General features: G+C 34.8%; 1 protein-coding gene across 1 annotated transcript in view; it reads left to right on the top strand.

The window, feature by feature from the left end:
- Nucleotides 1–25,978, top strand: part of SLC37A1 (solute carrier family 37 member 1) — a 137,019-nt gene that overhangs the window by 81,240 nt on the left and 29,801 nt on the right. The window contains exons 10-13 of the mRNA XM_044670259.1: nt 6,581–6,712; nt 10,682–10,772; nt 11,302–11,364; nt 18,643–18,728. Coding sequence (XP_044526194.1) covers nt 6,581–6,712; nt 10,682–10,772; nt 11,302–11,364; nt 18,643–18,728 — 372 coding nt within the window. The remainder of the gene's footprint in view (nt 1–6,580; nt 6,713–10,681; nt 10,773–11,301; nt 11,365–18,642; nt 18,729–25,978) is intronic.

Below are 25,978 nucleotides of genomic sequence, written 5' to 3'. Positions count from 1 at the left end.
AAAAAAAAAAAAAAAAAAAAAAAAAAAAAAAAAAAAAAAGTGAGTCACACTTTTGTTTGGCAGAATGAAGTCTTTAATTCAACAAATTACTGAGTGCCTACTATACATGTATCTACTACAATGCACTCAGTTGAGGTTCTTGGGAAAAAATGCAAAGTTGAGGAAAGAATATCCCAATCTTCAAAAAGTTTATAAGACATTATGTTGGAAGAGAGGGAGGAATAAGACAAGTGCTTTGGAGCATGGTAAAGAATATAAATTCCATGATAGACATTGTTTTTCATGAGAACAGATCCCAAAATTTGAAATAGTTTTAGTAAGAAATTTATTGTCATTTGGAAGAGGCGAGCTAGCTGGAAAGATCATTCTTTTCCACGTTCTAGAAAGTTTACCTTTTAAAAGATTAAGATTAGAGTATCTGCACAAAAACACATTTGTTTAGCTGTGCTCAGTTTTGCTTAGGGCAACTTGAAAGTAAGGTAGATTGAGACAGATATGAATAATTGAAAAAATCCAAAAAAATTTGGGTAAGGCCAAAACACAAAGGAACACAAGACAGAAGCTTGAGTGGACCCAAAACAAGACCAAAACAAGAATTCTTTGGGAGGATCCAGGACCTGGCGGGAACTCAGAATTCTTTGTAGCTATTTCCAGCAATCCTACAATTACTGAAGTCAGGCAACATGGGTGTGGACAACCTTTAATCACATTGGGTTGAATTTAACAATATAATCATTTTTCCCCAACAATAAAATAAACTATTTTCCCACAATATGCAAAAGTACTACATAGAGTAAAAAGAAGAAAAGAGTTTATTTATGGTAGGAAAGACTTTAGGATTTCTTTAAAATATTATATGAGTATCTAAAACAGTGGTGTCAAACTCATTTAAAAATCATATAGGTGGAGGCAGTAAGGTGACTCAGTGGATTGAGAACCAGGCCCAGAGATAGGAGGTCCTGGGTTCAAATGTGACCTCTGACACTTCCTAGCTGTGTGATCCTTGGCAAGTCACAATCCCCATTGCCTAGCCCTTACCACTCTTCTGCCTTAGAACCCTAATACACAATATTGGTTCTAAGACAAAAGGTAAGAGCTTGAAAAAATAAATAAAAAAATAACCATATAGGAGGAATCCTGTAGGCTGCATGGTGACAGTTTTTATTACCAATGTTTATTGTCTTTTTATTTATCTTGTTATATGTTTCCCAGTTACAATCTGGTTCAGGATACACTGGGAGGTATTGTAGGACACATGTTTGACAACTCTGATTTAAAGTACATTTGCGATTATAAAATGTTTTCAGCTGGCTTTGTTAGTAGTTTTTAATTCTGTGTACTCTTCTCTGTTTTCTTCTTGTGTTTTCATTTAAGTGGGAAGCTTGAAAAGGATTTATACACTTAACAAGCCTGCATTTATGCATACAGATATTCCATCTGTTTGGGGAAATTTAAGTGTAATGGCTACTGCACAATTTAAATTGAGATTTTAAGAGAGTGGAGATGGTGATTTGTATCTTAAAGGAGATCCTAATTACCAAATATTTAAACATTTTAATGAGTTGGTCGTATCTCAAGGGAAAATAATAATACAGATGAGAGTTTCCCATTTAATTGTTACTGCTAATGTTATAATGTTATACATTTTTTTAAACAACCCTAAGAAGTCTCTAAAGCCAGATTTGAACCTAGAACCTCCCATCTCCAGGCTTGGCTCTCTATCCACTGAGCACCTAGCTGCTCCTTGCTTTATATATTTAATGTAAAGCTAGACATGTCTCTCTAATATACCTAAATACTACCACATGAGCTATTTAAAATAGCCCCAGACTTAGACACAGAATGCTCTTCACTTCTAGTGAAATCACTGGTGGAGTCAGAATACAGATCAAAGCATACCATTTTTCACTTGTTTATTTGGGTTTATGTTTGGGGGTTTGGGTTTATAAGATGACTCACCTACAAAAATGAACAATATGGAATATGTTTTGCATGATAAAACATGTATAGAACAGATTAAATCACCTGCCAGCAGCAAGAGGGAGAAGAAAAGGGAGGAAGATAAAATTGATCCTATAACTTAGGAAAACTTGTGAGGAAAATTAATATTAAATGTAATTTGTAAAAAAAAAAAGTGTATATATAATGAATAAAATAGTCCCAGCTAGATTGTAGTTATTATTTGGAACTATAAGAATATAACAAATTTACCCTTGAGTTGTGCTAAATGTCCTCAATGGCACTATATTTTGGGTCTTCATTTACATTTGTGTGTGACTCAGCATGGTTAGTTTATTGGGTTTTTTTTTTTATTCTATCCTGAAAAGCAAAAGTAGAAATTTTTTAAAATTTGAAATGAATACTAACTGCAGTTTATACTCATTTTACTAGCATGTAAATCAGAAACATACATATACTATTTTGAAACCTTATCCTGACCTCTGTATGGACCATTACTGTTGCTCTCTTTCCTGTGGATTTTAGGACAAAAGACAATGCTAGTTACCTTAATGATGTCCATATTCTCTAAATGCCCTGTGTTTTACCAGAACATCTTTTTTTCCATTCACTCCTTTGTATGTTACTTCCTCATTCTGCTATGATGTATCAACAAAGCATAGATATGCCCTCAGATTCTTGCATTTTAGACTCTGGAAGGTGCTAGGCAGCCTGCAAGTGTAGGCTCAGCAATAGATTGACACTGAAATTCCAGCTTAGCTAAATTCAGAGATGTTTATTACCCCAAGACTGGTTTCTAGGGAGGGAATGGTTTCTTTGGCCATAGCAAATCACAAAGACTTGTATACTGTGAGACCCTTTTTACTCTGCATACTTAGGGACTTTCACGAGGACGTCAGGGATGGTGTCTGAGCATGCACTGAGGAGATGGTGGGGGAGGATTCCATTACACATACACTGATAAAGTCACATCTTTTGAAATATGAAAGAAGTTTTTTGTCTGTTCATTGTAATTGTTCCTGTCTTGGGCATCTCTGCTTTCTCAGGTCTTAATGAGGGTGTGCCACTTTTCTATTCCTTTACCTTTTCTTTCTGTTTCTCAGCTTCCTAACCTAAATCCTGGCTTTTCTTGCCTGCCACACCCTTTCCTTGTAGATTGGAAAATTAGCTTTACTTTGAAAGGCCATTCATTGTTTTTTATGAATGTTGGCATGCAAAGATTCCCTACTTATGGACCTAGTTAGCCAACAAATATTTATTGTGACTATTTTATTATTATTTATTGAGTGAGTTGTACCTATAATACAATAATATGAATTCCAACAGTCATAAGTTAAGGTGAATATGTGATGGATTTCCTAAAGTATGCAAATATCACATGATTGTAAGGCCTGGAAATAGAGGGTACAAAAAAGGATTTAAATAATTATTTGTATTAAAATTGAAGTCAAGATACTAAAAGTTTTTGAACTCTGCTTATTAGACTAATATGCTAATATCACATGTTTATTTGAATGCACACTTAATAAGTAAGTTGTTCTAGCCCAAAATCTGATAAAGATTCAGCTAGCTGAATTTTATTATTCTTCAAGCACTGAATCAGATCTACCTTTTCATGGCCCCATTAACCATAGTACTCCAGGTCTTTCCATCCTCCAGTATCTCCTGAAGTTTGTCCCAGCTTATGTTCATTGTTTCCATGACAATACCTATCTATCTTCTGCCATCACCTTCTCATTTTGCCTTTACTCTTTTCCAACATCAGGGTCTTTTCCATTAATTCCTGTCTTCTTATTACATGGCCAAAGTATTTAAACTGTGGCTTCAGAATTTGACCTTCCAATGAATAGTCTGATTATTTCTTTTAAGTATTGATTGTTTTAATATCCTTATTATCCAAGGGACTCTCAAAAATCTTCTCTAGCATCCCAATTCCAAAGTGTCAATTCTGTTAGGATATAGATAGGGCATAATCCCTCTTTAAAAAAAAAAAGCAAAATTCTGATCTCCACAGCTAGAATTGATCTTTAAAATCCTCAAATTTTTCATAATATTTTCTATTTCTTATGCACTTATCAAATATTATGTTTATGTCTCTATCCTTGAGAGCAAAGCCCATTTCTTATTCATCCTTTCGACCTAGCACAGTGATTTGCACAGAGTAGGAGCTCAATAAATGTATGAGTTAAAAACATACAGGGGCAGCTGGGTAGCTCAGTGGAGTGAGTGTCAGGCCTAGAGACAGGAGGTCCTAGGTTCAAACCTGGCCTCAGCCACTTCCCAGCTGTGTGACCCTGGGCAAGTCACTTGACCCCTATTGCCCGCCCTTACCACTCTTCCACCTATGAGACAATACACCGAAGTACAAGGGTTTAAAAAGAAAAAAAACAAACAAACATACAAATTCTGTTTTAAAGGACTGGTATATTTATACTAAATAGTTCATAAAGATAATTATTATAAAAGATAATCATAGGCAGACCAGCACTATTCATATAGTAGAGAGAGTCAGTTTCACTGGCCATGTTTCACTATATAAATCACAGCCTCTTGTTAGTTTAGAAAACTTTCTGAGACAGTAAATTATGTATGAATAGGTAACAAGAATTCTCTACAACTTTATAGGAATTCTTTAGAATGATGAAATCACAGGTCCAATAAAAAAAAAAGAAAAGAAAAGAAAATTAAACTACTAATCCAAATTGGGATCTTTTATGAGATTACTGCCTAAGGAGTTAAGTACTCACTGTGTGGTAGGCATGGGGATATAAATACCAAGAATGAAACAATTCATATTCTCAAGGAACTTACTTTCTAAGCAGAGATATAATAAGTACATACATATGGATGGACTATAAACAGAAAATATAAGGTAGTTCAACTCAAAGTAAAGAGGTAGAGCGCCATCTGTTAGAGAAATCAGGAAAACTTTAATGTAGGTCTGTACCTTGAAGGAAAAGAGGATTATGTAAGGTAGAAATGAGAAGGAAGTGTATTCCTGTCATTGGAGGCAGTCAGTGCAGAGTCACAAATTCAGTAGATGGCATGCCTTATCTAAGAAACAGAGAGATGGACACATCAGTTGGATCAGGAGTATAAAATGGGGAGCAGTATGCAATGAGGTTAGAGAGATAGATTGAGGTCAGGTTGTGAAGGAATTTAAAATCTAAATGGAGGATCTTATATTTGAATCTAGAAGAAATGGAAAGCATCTAGAATAGATTGAGCTAAACAGAGGAATTATTATTTGATAAGAGAGGCAATAGGGAACCCCTGGAATTTATAAGGAGAGTGATAGTGGTTGAATCTGTGCTTAAGAGTATTTACTATGACAGGCATATGGAAAACGATATGAGACATGGAGAACAATTGAGGATGTATCAAAATAATGTGAATAAAAGTGAGGGGTTGAGGATGATCTCTGGGTTATAAACCTGAGAGCCAAAAAAATAATAATGATAATGTCATTGACAGAAATAGGAAATCTGGAAGAGTTATAATTTTGGAGGCATTCCCAAGAAAAGCCTTCAAGCCTACTTTAAAGTGACCAGGTATACCTTGTACCCAGCCCCCTATTATTGCAAAGACTTCTAATCAAGATTCATAGTTATGCAAAAGAATTCTCCCTGACTACCCAGAGAGCAACAACTAGGAATGAAGTAAGTTTTCCAGTATTCGAGATATGTTTCAGGAACACATATCTGGGATTGATACTATAGGTAGAAAACGAATTTAGACTGTTATGGAAAAAGATGAATGGATTGCATTTGGGAAATCAGCTAATGATGCCAAGCTTCTCTTTGAAACAAAGATCTCAAGTTTTCCCAGTAATATTATGTTGCTATAAAACACAGACTACCACAATTTGTGAAAAATTTGAAGTCACTCAAAGAGCGAAAGAGATTCATGGTAGAAGAGAATTGGATGCAGCATTTCAGTAAGAAGTGTTGCAAAAGATATTACTTAATAAATATATGACTGGAAAAGGAAATGGGTTAGACACATAGTGGGAGAGAAGTCCAACTAATGTGCATCCTGCATGCTCTATTACTACCCACACAAAGCCAAACAGGAAGACTGCCAGCATATTGGGTAGAACCTTAATAAAGGGTTTACTGGAAGATGTGAACTGGAGCCTCTAAAGCTAATAGTAGAATGTGATCTTCATGACTGGAGAGAATATTTACATTAATGAAATTACAAATCCATAGCATTGTAGAAGTAGTTTGATGTCACTGATCGATAGTATTGTAAAGTATTATGCTACAGAAAGGGCTACTAGCTTAGCCAGTGTTTACCTTGATATTTCAAAAAACCATTCATCAGTATTGATAAATTTTCCACCAACCCAGTTTGTAATCCAAGCTATCTGATGATGCTGAGCACCTCACCACTCAGGCAACTTTTAGGAAATAGGACATACAGTTTATTGCTAGGCCCATATTTAACCTCCCAATTATCAAACCTTTCTAACCTTTAAATTCTATATAAATAGTCTCTAAGAAAATAAGATCCCCTTTATACTGTAATGAGAGATTTGAGGGAAAATTTAATAATACAGTCAGTATAAATTGATTATCAAATAGAATATCTTTCTTTTTGTAATTGGATTTGTAAACAGGATCCAGAGATTCAGAGTTTGTTATCAGATGGTGAAAATGGTACAATTCAGCCAAAGTTCGTCACAGTACTGCATGGTGATGGAGGAAATGGAATGGCAGCAATCAGTTTCCTAGGTGCCTTGAGAATACCTGTGAGTATTTTTCTACAAAGTGTCAATATCTATTTTGTGTCTCAGATATGGTATCATTTCATAATACACATTAATGAATAGTTTTATTCAATTGTCCTACTAAAAAGTTTCTGCATTATGAATTTTATGGTTGATATGTACCTACATGCATGCAAATATATTTAGATAGGCATTTAATTTTATAAATATTTTAATTCTTTTTTAAACCCTTATACTTTGGTGTATTGTCTCATAGGTGAAAGATTGGTAAGGGTGGGCAATGGGGGTCAAGTGACTTGCCCAGGGTCACACAGCTGGGAAGTGGCTGAGGCCGGGTTTGAACCTAGGACCTCCTGTCTCTAGGCCTGACTCTCACTCCACTGATATAAATATTTTAAAAGAAACATAGAAATTAAATTACTTAAATTTAAATGATAATTTGAAGAATTTGAAGGAATAGTTAAAATTAAGTTCTCAGCAATTTTATATATTTGCCAGGCTTATTTTTCCTTGCCATCTTAGACTAATAATGAAAGGAGTGTGAAGCTGCGAAGTTCTAAATAAATTCGAGAAGGAAGAAAAGAAGATTCTAAGGCAAGAAACCATAGTAGGAGCATTTTAAGAAATATAGAAGTATAATAAATATTCACAGATTCTTTGGCATATTAGAGTCTACCTCTTCAGCAAAGAAAAGAAAATTCAAATGGAAGCATGATGAGGAGTAGAGTGGAATGATGAGGCAAAGCAATTCTCTTATTTCAATCTTAGTAACTTTTTTTGCCTTACAAATATTGAGGAGCTCCAAGAATGGGATGGAAGGGAATTAGGAGGAGAGGAATTTCTAAGATGCTAGAGAATGAGTTTCTGATAACTTAAATTCTTTTTTAGAATTATTTGATTAGTTCAACAGAAACTTCACCGGCCAATAAAAATAAATTTAAATACTTCAACATTCAAATACTATAAACTATTAAGATGTGGAAAGGGGCAAAGACAAAGATAATACCTGGAGGCCTAGCATATTTTTTCAAAATCAGCTGTTAGATGGCGAATGACTTTGCTTTGTGCTACTCAGTTTATATATTTAGAAAGATTCTACCCTTCCCCTTGGGATAAATTTAACACATTCAAAATGTGGGAAACACAAACATAGATTAGAAAGACATTTAAAAGATTCAGTTTAAGAGCTGAAAATTACATTCCTGCCAAATTGAAACTAGAGGTCTCCCATTACTCTATTCCCTATAAATATTAGGTAATAGTTGCTAAGTATGTGGAGGAAACAAAAGCACTGTTCAAAGAGTTTCTATTTGGTTGGACCTATTCTGACATGTACAAAAAAATACAAGATAGTGAATGATTGAGACAAAGAGAAATACAAGCAGCATGCTCTAAGAATAGTTAAAGATGGAAGGGTCAGAAAAAAATGTGTAAAAGATATCACATTTGAGCTGAGCCTTAAAGAAAGATAAGGTGGTAATGAAGACATACATTTCAAATGTAAGAAGTGAATTCATTCTAATGATTCATTTAGCCTGAAACATAGACCATGCAAAGGAAAATAATGTGAAATAAGTAAATTAAATAACAAAGTACTTATAAATAGCTTTTAACTCAGAAACTTTGTTCTTATATATATTTTTCTCCATGTTAAAATTTATCTTTCAATACCTAGACAAATGTCTACAGGACTTTTATTTACTTACATCCAAGCTATCTGATAACTAGGGATATATATATATATGTATATATATATATATATCCCTAGTTACCCTATGTAAAGATCTATAAGGGTCAGAATTTAGATCTTATTAGGGAGAAGAGAAGGTTGTTTATTTGTATAATGTTTTTGGTCATAAAAATTCAGGAAATTTTTGTTAGGAATATATTATGTACAGAGCACTGTTAGGTATTGGGAAAAGATATAAAATCTAGAAAAACCTAGCAGTTTAGCAGAATAAGACAAATATACTAACTGTAACATACAGCATTATACGTGTACTTGAAATGTACAAAATGAAGTTTTATATCAGGTTTGAAGGAGAAGGTAGGAGGTAATTGGAAGTGCATGTAGAGAGGCAGTAGCATTGAGGTTAGGCTTAAATTGAGTAGGAGGTAATATATTACAGACAAAAAGGAATAGTCTAAGCAAAGAATCATACGGCTTATTGGAATGTGGAGTGTAGGAAGAAAAAATAAGGTGAGATAGGTTTAGGCCTTTGATTTCACTGGTATATAGAAATCCCAGATGAGAAAATACCCTCCACCAAAATGTGAGTCACTACCTTCTCTGCAACTTATAGCCATAGAGAGCTGCCCATAGAGTGCTATGACTTGCCCGGTCATAATGCCACTTTGTATTAAAGGCAGCACTTAAATCCTGATCTTCTGGCTCCTAACTCAGCTCTCTCCACAACCTTTAATTGCCTCTATCTAATGAAAAAAAGCTTCGTAGTGCCAGATTATAGGGGACCTCAATACCATGAAAAGACATTTTAACTTTACTTGGCAGTCAGTTGAGACCATCAGATATTTTGAGCATAAGTAGTACATCTATGCTTTTGAAAAATTAATCTGAGAGGCAACTAGGACAGAGGATAAAGTGTCAGGACTGAAGTTGAGAGACCCTGGGTTCAGATCCAGCTTCAGACACTTCCTAGCTGTGTGACCCTGTTACTTTACTGTGTAAGTAACTATCCATAGGGCTTTTTTTTGTTGTTACTTAATACATATACAAGTTACTTAAACTTGATTGTCTTTCTCTTGACACTCTTTTACCTTAGAACCAATACACAGTATTGATTCTAAGACACAAGAGTAAGGGTTGAAAAAAAAATTAATCTAGGAGCAACTTGAAAAAATCAATTGAAATCAGGAGAGAGTAGAGAATGAGAGATCTATAATGAAGTTATTAAAATAGTCCAAGTAATAAAGTTCTATTTTAAAATAGTGGAAGTAAAAATAAAGAAGATAAGATGAATATGAAAGATGTTATGGAGATATAATCAACAAAGCTTGATAACTAATTCAACATGAGAAATGAAAAGTCTAAAATAATTCCCTCCCCAAAATTGGGTGAATGTCAAAATAATTAAATCATAAAGGAGATAGTTGAATGGGAGGCCCTGAGCAGAAAACTGAAGTAGAGATGTCTTAGTTTTGGGAAATATGGATCCAAAGTTCAGAAAGGAGATCACAAATAGAGATTTAAAACTTGGTAGTTATCTACATAGAAATGAGAGTTGAAACTGTGCGAGTGAGCAAGATGACAAAGAGCAATTAGAGAAGTAGGGAGAGAACTAGAAAAGTCTGCTAAGCCAAAGAAGGAGGGAATTTCCAGTAGGAGTAGATGGTCATCAGCATAAAAAAATTAGAGGTCAAGGAGGTTAAGAAGTAAAAATTGAAAAATATTATTGGATATGATGGTTGAATGATCTCTGAAAGAGCACTTTCAGTTAGTAGTCAGAGAAGAAACCAAATTTCATGGAATAGAAGACATATAGGCATAAGATGTAGGAAAAAAAATTTAAGAAGTTTGGCAGTGAAGGGAATAGTGATAAGGTATTTGCAAGATAAGATAGAAGGGTTAGGGAATATTTTAATTGTTTAAATAATCCAAGGTTAAATTATATCCATGGAACACATAATAAGTACACTTGATTCTCAATAAATAAAGACTGTAGGGATTTTATTGATAGCCAGTTTTTAATAAGAGTGAATTACTTGAGATGAAAATCAGGTGAAACTGGGCCCTAAAAAATAGAAACTAGCTCCAGGCCAGTATATATTAGACTTTGCTTGATCTAGTGCTTTGGATAGAGTATGCTATCTTTTGTTTGTATTATATTTCAATTTGTAGATCATGTGCTCCCAAAACTAAATCCCAGAAGAAATAACTATAAGAAAGAAATTAAATGTTTCTTGGTACATTTATATAAACCTGCTAAAAATGCAAGATTAAAAAAAACATTCATTTTCTTTGTTTTTCAGGGAGTCATAGAATTTTCTCTTTGTTTGTTATTTGCCAAGCTGGTCAGCTATACATTTCTTTTCTGGCTGCCACTCTATATCACAAATGTAGGTAAGTATTCATTTTGCTGGAAGTATAAATATTTTTCTTTCTTATGTTATATATTATTCTGATGCAGCACCAATTTGCACCAGGATGCTTCTGACTCCAAGTCTCAAAATAGAAGGCATTGCTAGAACTTCTTTACTATGAATCTGTAATATTAAATATTTAATAATTCTGGGACTATGAGAATAGTCCTTGGAAATAGGAAAATAACTACACTACTCCCTCAGTTAGTGTTATTTGCATTGATTCACTATGATTCTATACCTCTATGGACAACATAATTTTTTTAATTGTTGTAACTTAGACTGATAGTTTTAATCAAGCTATAGTCTGGATTAATTCAATATATCAAGATAAACAAGATAGTCTCAATTTCAATATGAAGCTTTTAAACAAAAAAAAATGCATAGCTCTAAACATTGTGTACATGTGTGTGTGTGCTTTTGAAAAGACTTCTTGTTTTGACTTTACCTCCTGATTTGGGGGTAAAAGTCATTATAGTAATCAAATATTCTATTTATCACTTACTTAGACCATTTTGATGCCAAAAAAGCTGGGGATCTCTCCACTTTGTTTGATGTTGGAGGAATCATTGGTAAGTTTGATGTTCTTTTCCCCCATCTGGACAGACAGTTAGCAGATAATTTATGGTCCCTCTTTGTGTATAGGTTTTAATATAAAGGAATGGATATTTTTCTAAGTCCTGTGCTATTGACCCTGTGTTTTAATCTGTTATTATCAGAAAGTACTTATATAGTCTTGGGGATAATTATTCTGTAGGGTTTCTTAGAACTTATGGGGATAAGATTTCCCGTGCTCTAAAAGTTTTTCATTCCAAGTTCCACTGGGACAAATATTTTACTAGCCATATCTAGTCTGTTCTGAGGAATTATGTACATGAGAGAAGCTTGATTCAAAATTAAAACCACATAGTTCTAAACCAATTCTCAATGCCCTACCACCTCAGAACATAAGACTTAATCTACTTTATTCTCATGTGTTTTCAGTAGATATTGGCTTGATACAGTGGGGGGAAAAACACTCAACTGGAAGTTGAGAGATAGGTTTTCAGATCCCTTGGCCACTAACTTGCATCGTGAACTTTAGCAATTCATTATCTCAACTGTCAAATAAGGAAATTGGATTCCATGATTTAAAAGATCACGTCCAGTTTTCAGAAGCTATGTTTCTATTACACCCTGATATAAATGTCAACTATGGTTGAGTAGTCAGTACATTTTGTATAGAGTAAAAAAGAAACACTAAAAGGAGGCATCTGGGAATGGATAGAGGGAAGTGGGTTTTTTTCTATGACAAAAGTATCAAAAATCCTCTTTTTTTAAAATGACAATCCAGGTCAAAATAAAAACATTTTACTATTACTGCCCTAGAGGAGGGATGTCAAATGCATGGAAAGTTGCAGCACTCCTGAGCATGGACTGAACCAGATCAAATTGAAATTGAGCAATATTTAACAAAAAAAAGTAAAAATACAATAAAACACATAACATTGTATTTTAAAATATCCATTTATTTGTTACATTAAAATATCCAATTAATTCCCCCACTCCTCTTCTCCTCCATTAGGGAAGACATCATTTGACCAAAAATATTTATATCTTACTTATTTCTATTTATCAGTTCTTTGTCTGGATATGGACATACATACACAAGCCATTCTTAAAATAATATTTCTATTGCTGCAGATAATGTTCTCTTGGTTCTGCTCATTTCACTCTTCATAATTTCATGTAGGTCTTTTCGTGGTATTCCAAAATTAACCTGTTCATCATTTCTTAAGGCACAGTAATATTCCATACCAATCATGTGCCACAACTTATTTAGACATTCCCTAACTGATGGGCCCCCTTTGATTTCTTTTTTTTTTAACCCTTACTTTTCATCTTAGAATCAATACCATGTATTGGTTCCAAAGCAGAAGAGTGGTAAGGACTAGGCAATGAGGGGTTAAGTGATTTAACCAGACCCACATAGCTAGGAAGTATCTGAGGCTAGATTTGAATCCAGCACCTTTTGTCTCCAGACCTGGATTTCTATCAGCTGAGCATCCCTTCAATTTCCAGTTCTCTAGCATCACAGAAAGAAATGTTTTGGAACAAATAAGTCCTTTTTCTTTTTCCCTAATTGCCTTAGGAAATCAATCTAATAGTGGGTCAAAAGGTATACACATTTAAAGCTAAGTTATCATGTGGCTTTGAGGCATACTTATGTTTAGTGTCCCCCAATTCTAATCTGAATTTCACATCACTGTCCCAGAGCAGTTCTTTGGTTGGGGATAGTAATTTTCCCTCCATTTCTTAGAAACTACAGATGATTTGATTTATTCATCATCAACTATCCAATTTTCAAGTTGCTGACAGATTAATTTTTCTCATTCATAGATATATAAACATACTTCTTTTGTTCAAAATATTTGTTGGTATCCAATTGCCTACTTAGTAAATTTAAAACTTCTTTGCATGGTCTTGAAGGCCCTCTATAATCTGGCACAACTTGGCTTTGTGATAGAGGCAATAAAGTGTTGTGGAAAGAGTTGGTTTAGGAGTGAGGAAGAATTGGATTTAAGTGCTTCTTCTAATATATACTGGCTATATGACTGGGACAATTCATTTAACCTCTCAGTTCTCTAGGCCTACTTTCTATAGCTGTAAATTGTCATTGGCTGGACATGTGCTTATAATCTGACTTTTTTTCTTTCTTTTCTTTTTTCCCTAATTACATGTAAAAACAGTTTCCAACATTTTTTTTTTCAGTTTTGAGTCTAAAACGCTCTACCTCCCCTCTCACATTCCCACTGAGGTGGTAAACAATCCAGTATAGATTTTACATGTGCAATCATATAAAACATTTTTGCATATTAATCTTTTTGTGTAAGAGAACTCAAGCAAAAAAAAATTTTAAGAGAATGAAAAAAGCTTGCTTTAGTCTGGATTCAGACTCCATCAGTTCTTTCTTTGGAAGCAGATGGCATTTTTTATCATGAGTCCTTTGGGATTGTTTTGGATCTTTGTATTGCTGAGAATAGCTAAGCCACTCACAGTTGTTCATCATACAGTATTGCTGTCACTGTGTACAATGTTCTCCTGGTTCTGCTTATTTCACTCTGCATCAGTTTGCATATACATCTTTCCAGGTTTTTCTGAGCTCTTCCTCCTCCTCATTTCTTATAGCACAATAGTATTCCATTATAATCATATATTATAACTTACTCAGCCATTCCCTAATTGATAGGTATCCCTTCACTTTCCAGTTCTTTGCCCCCACAAAAAAAGAGCTGCTTTAAATAATTTTGTGCATATAGTTCCCTTTTCTTTTTATTGTTCAAGTGCTTCCCTCTTCCCCTCCACTATAAAAACTCTTTCCTGCTTCTTTTATGTAAGATAATTTCTTCTATTTGGGGGGTGGGGTGGGTAGTGCTCTTACAACAGTGACCAATATAGAAGTAAGTGTGTTTTGCATAGTAAAAATAAAATTTTTAGAAAAGATAATTTATTTCATTCTATTTCTCTCTTCTCCCAATGCATTCCTTTTTCTCACCCCTTTATTTTATTTTTTTAGATATCAACTCAGAATCTTCACCTCAACCCTTGTCTATGCCCTACTTCTAACTGCCTAATGGTGATAAAGTTCTTAGGAGTTATAAGAATCATCTTCCCATGTAGATATATACACCTTATTAGGTTTAACCTAAGGTTTATTTAATTTAATTTAATATTTAATATAATTTTAATTTAATTTAATATTTAATATAAACCTAAGGTTTAACCTTATTTAATGTTTTTTATAACTTGACATTTTTAAGAACTGTGTGCTACTAGATTACCAACTACTTCTACTTAATTTTTTTCATCATCTACACTTGGAAGAAGAGGGGATATTGGGTATTTTTTATATATCTGCATTGTCAAAACAAAATTCATCAATTAAAAAAGTATATGATTAATTAGAGCTAATTAAGTCCTAAGTAAAGGTTTAAGGAGTGAAAATCAGAAACTATAGTGAAAGTAGCTTGAGGGACTTTTTCTTCTACTTAGTTCTGGGTTGGCATATCCTAACTTGTACATAACTGGGGTATTACCATCATACTTGCCTTGTCTAAAAAAACTATTTCCCTTTTGTCATTTGACAGTTCATGAAGAATAATAGTTTCCTTAGCAGAATTGCTTCCCCTGCACCTTGACTTTCTCCTTCAGAACATCTCAATTTCTGCCATTGTATAGATCTTATTTATCCTAACCTTCAAGTTTGAGTATTTTCAGAGTACATTTGGAACTACTCAATGAAAATACATCAATATAGGAATGGAGAAATGTCTCATTTTAGTTAGTGATAGGTTTCCTAGCACCCAATTTTTCCTTAATATAGTCACTTCTTATATCATCTCCACATGCATTCTTCATTAAATCATTCATTCATTCAAAAAAGATTTATTAAACAGCTACTATATAATAATAATAACTAGGATTTATTTAGTGTTTTGTAGTTTGCAAAATGCTTTACAAATACCTCATTTTATACTCACAATTATTGTGGGAGATACATGCTATTATTATCCCCATTTTACAACTGAGGAAACCAATACAAACAAAGATTAAGTGACTTGCCCACAGTCACACAGCTAGAAAGTGTTTTGAGGTCAAATTTGAACTCAGGACCTCACATCTCTAGGCCTGGCTCTTGATCCAATGAGTCACTTAGCTGCCCTCTAGAATTATTCTTAAGTTACTTCAATCTCTTCAACTTTTTGTGGGACTATGATCCATGATTTCATGTATGTAGGGAATTCCAAGTAAGGACTCCCTCTACCAACATAGATCTATAACTATTCTGTAGCTTGTCTTAAGAGTTGCCTGTAATACTGGGAGAGCAAATGACTAGCCCATGGGCCAGTATGAGTGAAGTTGAATCCAGATCTTTCTGAATTAATAAACCTCCTTTCATTTATACCTCTTTATGTGAAAAGTTCTGAAAAAAATTATGCAGAGTGAAATAAGCAGAACCAAGGAAACACTATAAATAGTAACAGCAATATTGTGGAATAATCAACTCTGATAAACTTAGCTACTATCAGCAATACAATCTTAAGACAATTCTGAGGGACTTATGAAAAAGAATGCCATCCACATCCAGTGAAAGAGCTTTTGGAGTCAGAATGCAGATCAAAGCATAGCATCTTTCACTTATAATTATTTGGGTTTATGTTTTGGGATTTTGGTTTTATGTGACTATTCATTTTCAAAAATGACCATTATGGAAATATGTTTTGCATGATAAAGCATGTATAAACCAAATCAAATCTCTTGCCAACTCTGGGAGGGCCAAAGGAAGGGAAGAAGGGAGACAAGTTTGATTATATAACTTTTGAGAACACGTAGAATTTTGTTATTACATGGAATTGGTAAAAAAAAAAAATTTAAATAACAATCTTAACCTTAAGGGACCTTATGTAATTCTTTGGTTGATATATGACAACATATATAAAAATAAGTATGAGGCAAGATAAAACATGAGCTTTAGAATTCCCCAAGATAACCTCTAAGAACAATTCTAGGGAGTAGGGAGATCAGGAAATGTTTAATGGATGAGATAAGGATTGAGAGTGGCTCTCTTCTGCTCAATTTTAAGCTGGGGAGAAAAGAAAGGAAGAAATAGAGATAAGGAGAAGGAAGAATTTCAAAAGGTTGGAGCTAAGCTTTTAAACTAGGTAACAAAAAATTATCTTAATTCGATAACTTTTAATTAGATGTTTTTACAAATTCCGTTGATGGCACTAAAAACTGAAGAAAAGAGGTATCTCACTACTAAATTATGCATGTAACCCCTACTTTTAATATTCATCTCACAAATCTACAGATACTGTTACTAGAGCTCTAAAAGCCAGATAACACCTGAAAATGATTAATGAGAAAGCTTATGGGCAGTTTAAAAATTAGTTGAGAAAACGGCTTGCTGTGAAATGCTTCTCCCTATGGAGTCCATAAAGACCTATGAAGAAGAATCTGGAAAGGTCAGAAAAGAACAAATTAATTGCAAACTTCATAAGTGATGTTATCAAGAAACTTTATATCCCAATAAGAATTATACGAAGAGTTTTGAGGGGCTGGCAAGTATTTTGGAAAGACTATCTCCTGTGATATCTGAAGAGAAGACATAGGACACATAGGAGTTATGTGCATTTCCCAAATAAATTACGAGTACAGCCACAAGAATTTCCAAATGCACATCATGGAGCAGCATGGATAGATATCCCTGGAGAAACTTTTAATCCTGTCTACAGGGATGAAGAGAAGAGACCTGCTTGCTCTGCACTCTCCTGAGAATGAAGCCTACAGGATAGGAAGGGCAGAATGAAAGGAAATAAATATTTATACAGACCCTACTATGTGCTGGGCATTATGCTAAGTACCTCTCTATACACTATCTCATTTTATCCTTACAACAATCCTGAAAGGTAGGAGCACTTATTATCCTCATTTTATAGTCGAGGAAGCTGAGACAAAAGTTAGGTTACTTGCCCACTGTCTCATAGTTAGGAAAGCTCTACAACTAAATTTGAACTCAAAATTTTCCTGACTCCAGGATCAATGCTCTATACCACCAGTTAGAATAAAATTTCATTTATCTTCTCAACTCCACCTAAATATTGCTAGTCAAAGGGAACTTTTTTTTAGGTCCAAGCCACTTTCCTGGTTGTTTTTCCTTAAAGGAAAAAGCGCACTCCAACCTTATTTCTGCAGACTTCATTCCTTCCCACCATATGTTAGCTACCCAAAAGACCATCACAAATTCTGAATGGTGACTACACCCATTTATCCCAAAACAGAAAAACAGAAAACAAAAATTATACAGCTTAGAATATACCAGACAATTCACAAAGTGAATGAGCTTTCCTTCTAGAAATGAGATACAATAACTTAACCAAGTTATCCAAAGGAAAATTCCCTAAGGAGGAAAGATAGAAATCAGGGAATTGTTGAGAAGTTGTTTTCCCCCATAGGTTCTTTGTCTCCATGAGACCCTCCCTGAAGAGTGTCTGGAACCATATGTGTGCTCTCTTGAAGCAGGAATCAAGAAGAATGTCCCTCTCTAAAGCTCTCAGGTCAACTCTGCCTCTGATATAGGTACCCAGCATTGCTTCATCATTCAATCCAGGAAGAGTCTTATGCAAATAGCTTGAAACTTAGTCAAAGCCAAAATAATGTGAATGATTATATATATCTTTGCTTTCTTCTTGATTCAACTTAAGGATTTTATAAATTCCACGTGTTTAATATTTAACACTGAAGAAATAAAAGTGATTACCAGTGCAAAAATTTCTTTTCTTAACTAAATCACCATTTATTAATTATTTAATGAACTGGAATGGGAGGGCATGAGCTAATTAAGTAATCAATGAGAACAAGATTAAAAATACATTAATAAGAAATAAATCATCACAACATAACTGTCAATCATTACAAACCTAAGAAGGTTAAAAGCTAATAAGAGAATGATTCAAGTGGCATACTGAAGTTGGATGCCCCATTATAGGTAAGTGTAGTTAGACATCAGACCCAATTTAATCTTGCAATGATAGTGAATAATAATAACTAATATTTATATAAAGATTAATATGTGTTACCGTGTTAAGCATTTTACAATTATTGTCTCATTTGATCCTCACAACAACCCTAGGAGGTAGGCATCAATTACTATTACCCCCCATTTTAGGGATGATGAAACTAAGACAAACAGGAGTCCAAGACCAGATTTGAACTCAGGTCTTCCTGATTCCAAACCTTGCGCTCTGTTGAGGAGTTGCACAGCACACATTCCTTCCAATATGCTACACTTATCTTTCTCTCATTTTCAGGTGGAATCTTGGCAGGGGTGATCTCAGATAGATTGGGAAAGCGGGCTTCTACCTGTGGATTAATGCTGCTGCTAGCAGCTCCAACGGTAAGATCCTTTTCTGCTTTTGCTGTAGAGTTAAATTAGAGTTGGAGTCACACCATTTATTTTTCTTTACCAGTTTTAGTAGTCCAGCATAATTGGGTGCAGACTTCAAGCTAGTTTACTGGATTCTACCAGAGAACAAGATGATGCTTGAGTAATTTGCTAAGTTACCAACTAAAAATTTTTTTTTTGAAGTTCATTCCCATTGCAAATGGGGATTGTTATATAGACTCAAATTAAAGAAAGGGACAGATCACATTGGAATGGGTTGCAAATAAAAGCAGTAGAATCTGGTAGAATCACAGGATCTAAAAGTGGAAATTCTTCAGATGTTTATACCTAGGATGGCATAAATATGCTATTGTAACAAGAGAGAGGTCCTACGTCCTCCAAAGTTTCCTCTTGGTTATTTTTCCTTTGGCTTTCACTTAGAAGCATCTACTCTGAATGTGAGTGGAAACTATTAATGTTTAGCATAGAGTGAAAAAGACTTACAGGTTAATTCCAAATATAGACAATTCTTACTCACCTTATGTAAATTGCATTATACAAATTCAACTTTATGTGAAAAGTTCTGAAAAAAATCTTTTTTCAAAAAAACACCCATACAGTACCGTGCTTGCTCTCTGTCTCTCAGTGTCTTCCTGTCTCTGCTTAGTAGCCTCCCACCACCCCCTACCAAAAAAAGCCCCAAAACCTATTTTTTTAAAAAACTTCCAAATGAAAGAACAGATCCAGAGAGACTACCACCTAGCACTTCCAAGAAAGGAGACTTTTGCCTGGTACCTTTTGTGTCTCTCTCCAGGTCTACATGTCACCAGTCTTCTTTCTCCTGTTCTTGCTTCTCTGTCCCCAGGACCTACATGTCTTTGAATTTGAACCTGAACCAGGTGCCAGCCCCCTCCCTCTATGGGAAGGGTAAATTTGTATTAAGTGAGGCTTTACCTAGGGGTTTACAGAACAATCCATTTACATAAAGCAAGAACTTTGTGGTTGGAAGTCTCTCAGATGGAGGAAAATAGACTTTGAAACCCCATAGCTAAAGTATGGTACCTGGTACTTTACATAGACTAGGTGTATTCTCAATAATTGCTCTTTAAATTTATTCAGATTAGGGTTATTTTGCTTGACTTGGAAAATTTAAGGTTGAACAGAAGAATAATTTTAAAGTGTTGTCGAAAAATGGAATAAACTGCCTCTCTAGGTAGTGAGTTATGTATCACTGAAAGTTTTCATGTGTTTACTGGTGAACCATTTGTCAGAGATTATATAGAAGATGTTAATGTATCAAGAAAGTAGTGGCTTGGACCATAGGACATTCATAGAACTTTCAACTCTGAAATTCAGTGATTCTTTGATTATGAAACTATTACTTTCTTACCAAAGAGACATTCATCACAAAGTAATTAGGTAATGTTTCCAGGTTCAGCTATGTAACACAAAACAAAAAATAGATAATAAAATTCAGCAAATTTTCTCATTCATTTCATCTTATAGTAATTGTCAGTGAGGGCTGTAGACTTCATAAATGCACAGTTTAACTCATTTTAAGTGTTCAGATCATGTCAAAATGTAGAAAACATTAGGAAGAATATATGAGTATAATGAGTCTCTGCCTTTATAAACCTTCTCAGTCTATTGAGTACAGTCTTGGGGAGAACCAAAGTTTTGGATGAGGGAAGACAGATTGCAACTGTTCTGTCTGGTATATCCTCACTAATTGGTAGCTTAAACCTTAAACCTATGGATATACTTCAGTATTTTGAAATACTCATGATTTCATTCAGGGGATCATTCCCTCCAGTAATACAAATCAAAACTCCTCATCACCTTAGTAATTTCACAATTTAGTGAGGCCAAAAAATAACCATCTTACTCAGTGGCTGACTTGTTAGTGTTGAGCTGAGCCTCTCCAGACTTTGGGTTGGTTCATAAACTTCAGACACATAAAGAAACACAAAAGTCTTTCATACTTTAACAAAGAAAAATAGAATCCAATAATTGAAATGTAGTGTAACACAAACTACTAAAAATCTCATTCAGAATATTCCAAAAACATGGTCATCCACTTTTTTTCCTCCTCCAGGTATTAAGATTTTCTTCTTTTTAAAATAATATTTTAATATTTCCCATTTACATGTAAATTTTTAAACTTTTTTTTTTAAGTTTTGAGTTCCAAATTCTCTTCCTCCTTCCCACATTTCCTCCCTTGTTCCCATCCATTCTACCCCCCTCCCTGAGATGGTAAGCAATCTTAATATAGATTTTACATGTGCAGTCATGTAAAACATTTTTCCATATTAGTCATTTTGAGTCATCCACTTTCTGCTTTAAATATCCCCTGAAGAGAGCAGCCCACTATGTTTTCAGATAGCTCTAATTATTAAGTTTTATCTTACATCATGCTAGTTTCTCAGAAAATTTTCATCCATTGCTCCTAATTCTGTCCTCTGAGACCAAGCAAAAATACCTAGTCATTCCTCAACATGAAAACCCTTCAAGTACTTAAATACATCTATCATATCCACTCTAAATTTTCTCTTTTCAATGCTAAACATCCCCAGTTCATTAATCAGCTCTCATCTGGCATGTTCTCCAGTCCTAGGACTGTCCTGGTCATGCTTTTCTATACATATTCCAACCCAAAATTGAACATGATACTGAATATGTGGCCTGAGCAGGGTAGAGTGTAGAATTGATACTTCCCTCATTCTGGACATTATGTCTCTCTTACTATAGCATTGAATAACATTTACTTTTTTGGCTACCCTATGCCACTTATTTTGCACTTGGGATCTGCTAAAACCAGCTTTTTCTTTTTTGCCTTAGTCCCTGATTTATTATTTTTAATTTTCAAAACATTTTATTATGATAAATTTTACAAACATCAGCAAATTGTTTTCCTTATAAAAAGAACAAAATAGAGGATTAAATCTGGCACTATGAATTGCCATCATATAGTTTGGTTTTTAAAACACACACACATATTTATTTATTTAAATTTAGCACCAGTATTCCAGTGCTTCCTTGCTTATCTAAGTACTCTTCTGAAATTTTTTCTCTTCTGTTATGTATGTTTTTAGTATTTAACTTAATTGATGCTTTTTTTATCATTACCATTATTCCTTTTATTCTCCCACAATTCTCTGCCTCTCGAAGAAAATTCCTCTTTTATCAACTAAAATAAACCCATATATCTGACAATTCATGCCACCTTTAATCTGTCTGCCAAGATATAAGAAGCATTATTTTTCATCAGCCTTTCCTGTTTGCTTTCTTTTTCATTATCAAAAATATATGGACTGTTCCCCCATTCTGCTTATTTGGCTCTGCATCAGTTCACTCAAGTTGCCCCAGGTTTCTATGAAGCCGTTCCTTTTGTCATTTTTTTAAGGTGTCATAATTCTACTTTATTCATATACCTTAATGTAGTCAGTCATTCTTCCAATTGATGTGCACCTTCCAAATTTCCAATTCTTTGCCCCCAGATCTTTTTTACATGTCTGGCAACATGTCCCACACTCTGTACTTGAGGAATTGATTTTTTGACCTTTACTATAGAATTTTACACTCATCCCAATTCAATGCCCATCTCTTTGGATTTTCTGGCCTATTGAGTTTCTTGTGGGAACTGGAGTCTGTTTTCATATACTAAGTAGCCCTCAAAACTTGGTGTCATCTACAAACCTAACAAACATGTCCTCTTGCAAATTACTGATAATAATTAAAGAGTATAAGGCTTTAGATTTCTGCGCTTACTCTCCAACTTAACATTAATAACTAATCCTTGTCTCCAATCTTTCAACAAGTTCCAAATCTCCTTGTTTTATCCTCTAGTCTAGTGGTGTCAAACTTAATTAGAAATGGATCCATGTGGCTTATACATTTCTTAGAAAACCACAAACTAACATTATCTAATGTTGTATTTTGTCAAACATATACCCCATTTTAGTTTAGTCACAAAGGGAGTTGGACACCTCTACTTTCACCCATATCTCTCTTTTCTGATAGCATGACAGAATTTGTTGCAGTCATAATTTCTGAAGTTAGAGTGATACTCAGAAACTTTTCAATTTGCTAGAATTTTCAGTTTGTTGACACAGCATTTAAGAACTCTAAACCTTGATTTAACACTGGATCAAACTGGATTGGACTCCCTTCTATTTTCAGTGGTACAGCATTGTTAAACTTGATGAGATTAATTGAAGACTGCAAGTATAAAACTTGATTTCTGTTGGGAGAAAAAGAGAGCACTGACTTAGACTATTAAACCTACTACTAATTTGCTCCCATGTTAAGTTGTAGAAGGTAAAATGCAGTTTCACTAGGTATGACTATTCTGGAAGCAAGAGTTTTTAAGTGGGAATAAAATAGCTATAATATAAAGATAAAAAAAAAAAAGATGTCAAAATCTATATAATAATCCCATTGGAACATTTTGGAACATTATCCAAATAATTTCCTCTCAAGTTAGAATCTGCATAAAAATTGATCCAAATAAATGTATTCCACTTTTAAAAGTCTATGAGGAGGTTCCGGGTTAAGATGGCGGCAGAGTAAGAAGCAGCTCTTAACCTCTCCTGACCGAAACACAGAAAACTCCTCAAGGGGACATAAAAACAAGTCCAGACGAACGGAGGAACCCCCACAACAGGGCACAGCGTGGAAGGTACGTGGAATCGAGGCATTTCCATGCTATAAAGGGGTGAAACAGCCCTCACGAAATCGTGGGCTGAGCAACCACCCCACCCCCAACCCCTCAACACACAACATCTATACCTCCGAAGCCAGCTAAAAAGAAATAGAGCAAGTTTGGGGCACCCATCGAGTCATTGGCAGCTCCGGGGCCTGTTCCTGAGAGCAGCAAGACTTAGGACCCCATTAAGCCAAAAAACGCAGGCGAAATCTGAGCACGGGAGCAGGATGCAGGGCACAGAGCTCAGGCTGAGAGCGCAGGCACTGCGGAGGCGTGGGTGGAGGCAGACACAGCCAGGAACTAAAGCCTAAGTGGGGAACCAGTGTGGACGGGTATACGACTGTGGAAGCAGCGCCCTGAGACTTGTAAAGGAACCTCCTGCAGAGGATCAAGCAAGGGGGTCCACCAGGGGGCTTGACCTTGGAAAAAACCAGAACTCAGACCTCAGGAGCCAATAGATCGCGGACAGACACTGAGCGCGAGGATAAATCTGAGAAGCTGCTGGGCTAACAATGGCTACTCAGTCTCAGGAAGTTCAGAAGAGAAAGAATAACAAAAAGAAAAAGAAGTCTTTTAACACTCGACAGCTTTTACACAGAGAAAATCCAGACAACCGAGCAAACAGAGGAGGAGAACAAACAAGCATGCGGACCCTCCTCAAATAAGGAAAACTCCTCACAAGCTATGGAAGAGTTCAAAACTGAGATTTTGAGGAAAATGGAAGAGATCTAGCAAGAAAATAACTGTTTAAAAGGTAGAATCATGCAATTGGAAAGTGAGGCTCAGAAATTGAACGCCAGAAATGACCAGATTGAAAAGGAATACCAGAAGATTATGGCCGAAAACCAGAAGATTATGGCCGAAAACTGAAAGATTATAGCCGAAAATCAATCCCTAAAGGCTAGAATTGAGCAAGTGGAAACTAATGATCTCTCAAGACAACAAGAACAAATAAAACAAAGCCAAAAGACTGAAAAAATAGAAGGAAACATGAAATATCTCAATGAGAGAGTGACAGTCCAAGAAAACCGGTCTAGAAGAGACAATTTGAGAATAATCGGTCTTCCAGAAAAACCAGAAATTAATAGAAACCTGGACTCCATACTAACAGAAATAATTCAGGAAAATTGCCCTGAAGTCCTACAACAAGAGGGCAATATAGACATTGAAAGGATTCATAGAACACCTGCGGTATTCGATCAAGAAAGGAAAACACCAAGAAATATCACTGCAAAATTCAAGAGTTTCCAAGCAAAAGAAAAAATCTTACAAGAAGCCAGAAAGAAACAATTCAAATATCAAGGAGCACCAATCAGGATCACACAGGATCTGGCAACCTCAACACTAAAAGACCGCAAGGCGTGGAATACAATATTCAGAAAGGCAAGAGAGCTGGGCCTGCAACCACGGATCAACTACCCATCAAAATTGACTATATAACTTAAGGAGAAGGGGTAAGAATGGGGGAGGATTTGAAAATGTCAGCAAATGCACAACTGATGATTATAACTCTGAATGTGAATGGGATGAACTCGCTCATAAAACAGAAGCAAATAGCAGAGTGGATTAGAAACCAAAATCCCACCATATGTTGTCTACAAGAAACACATATGAGGCGGGTTGACATACACAAGTTTAAGGTTCAGGGTTTGAGCAAAATCTTTTGGGCATCAAATGAGAAAAAGAAGGCAGGAGTGGCTATTATGATTTCTGACAAAGCCAAAGTAAAAATAGATATGATTAAAAAAGACAGGGAAGGTCATTACATCCTGATTAAAGGCAGCATAAACAATGAGGAAATAACACTGCTCAATATGTATGCACCAAGTGGCATAGCACCCAAATTCATAAAGGAGAAAGTGGCAGAGCTCAAGAAGGAAATAGATAGTAAAACCATATTAGTGGGAGATCTAAATATTCCTCTGTCAGATCTAGATAAATCAAACCGAAAAATAAATAAGAAAGAGGTAAGAGAGGTGAATGAAGACCTAGAAAAATTAGATCTAATTGATATGTGGAGAAAAATAAATAGGGACAAAAAGGAATACACCTTCTTCTCAGCTGCACATGGCACAGTCACAAAGATTGACCATGTTATAGGGCATAGAATCATTGCAAACAAATGCAAAAGAGCAGAAATAATAAATGTAACCTTCTCAGATCATAATGCAATAAAAACAATAATTAGTGAGGGCACTTGGACAGGAAAATCAAAAACTAATTGGAAATTAAATAATACGATTCTCCAAAACCAGCTAGTCAAAGAAGAAATCATAGAAACAATCAACAATTTCATTGAAGAAAATGACAATGATGAGACATCCTACCAAAATCTGTGGGATGCGGCCAAGGCAGTACTCAGGGGGAAATTTATATCCTTGAATGCATATATTAACAAATTAAGGAGGGCAGAGATCAATGAATTGGGCATGCAACTCAAAAAATTAGAAAGTGAGCAAATTAAAAATCCCTAGATGAAAACTAAATTACAAATACTAAAAATCAAGGGAGAAATTAATAAAATCAAAAGTAAAAGAACTATTGAATTAATAAATAA

Source organism: Gracilinanus agilis, chromosome 3 (assembly GCF_016433145.1).
Source record: "Gracilinanus agilis isolate LMUSP501 chromosome 3, AgileGrace, whole genome shotgun sequence".
In the NCBI taxonomy this organism is placed as follows: domain Eukaryota; kingdom Metazoa; phylum Chordata; class Mammalia; order Didelphimorphia; family Didelphidae; genus Gracilinanus; species Gracilinanus agilis.
The sequence above is the reverse complement of the archived record's forward strand: the minus strand, read 5'-3'. Positions and strand labels throughout refer to the sequence as shown.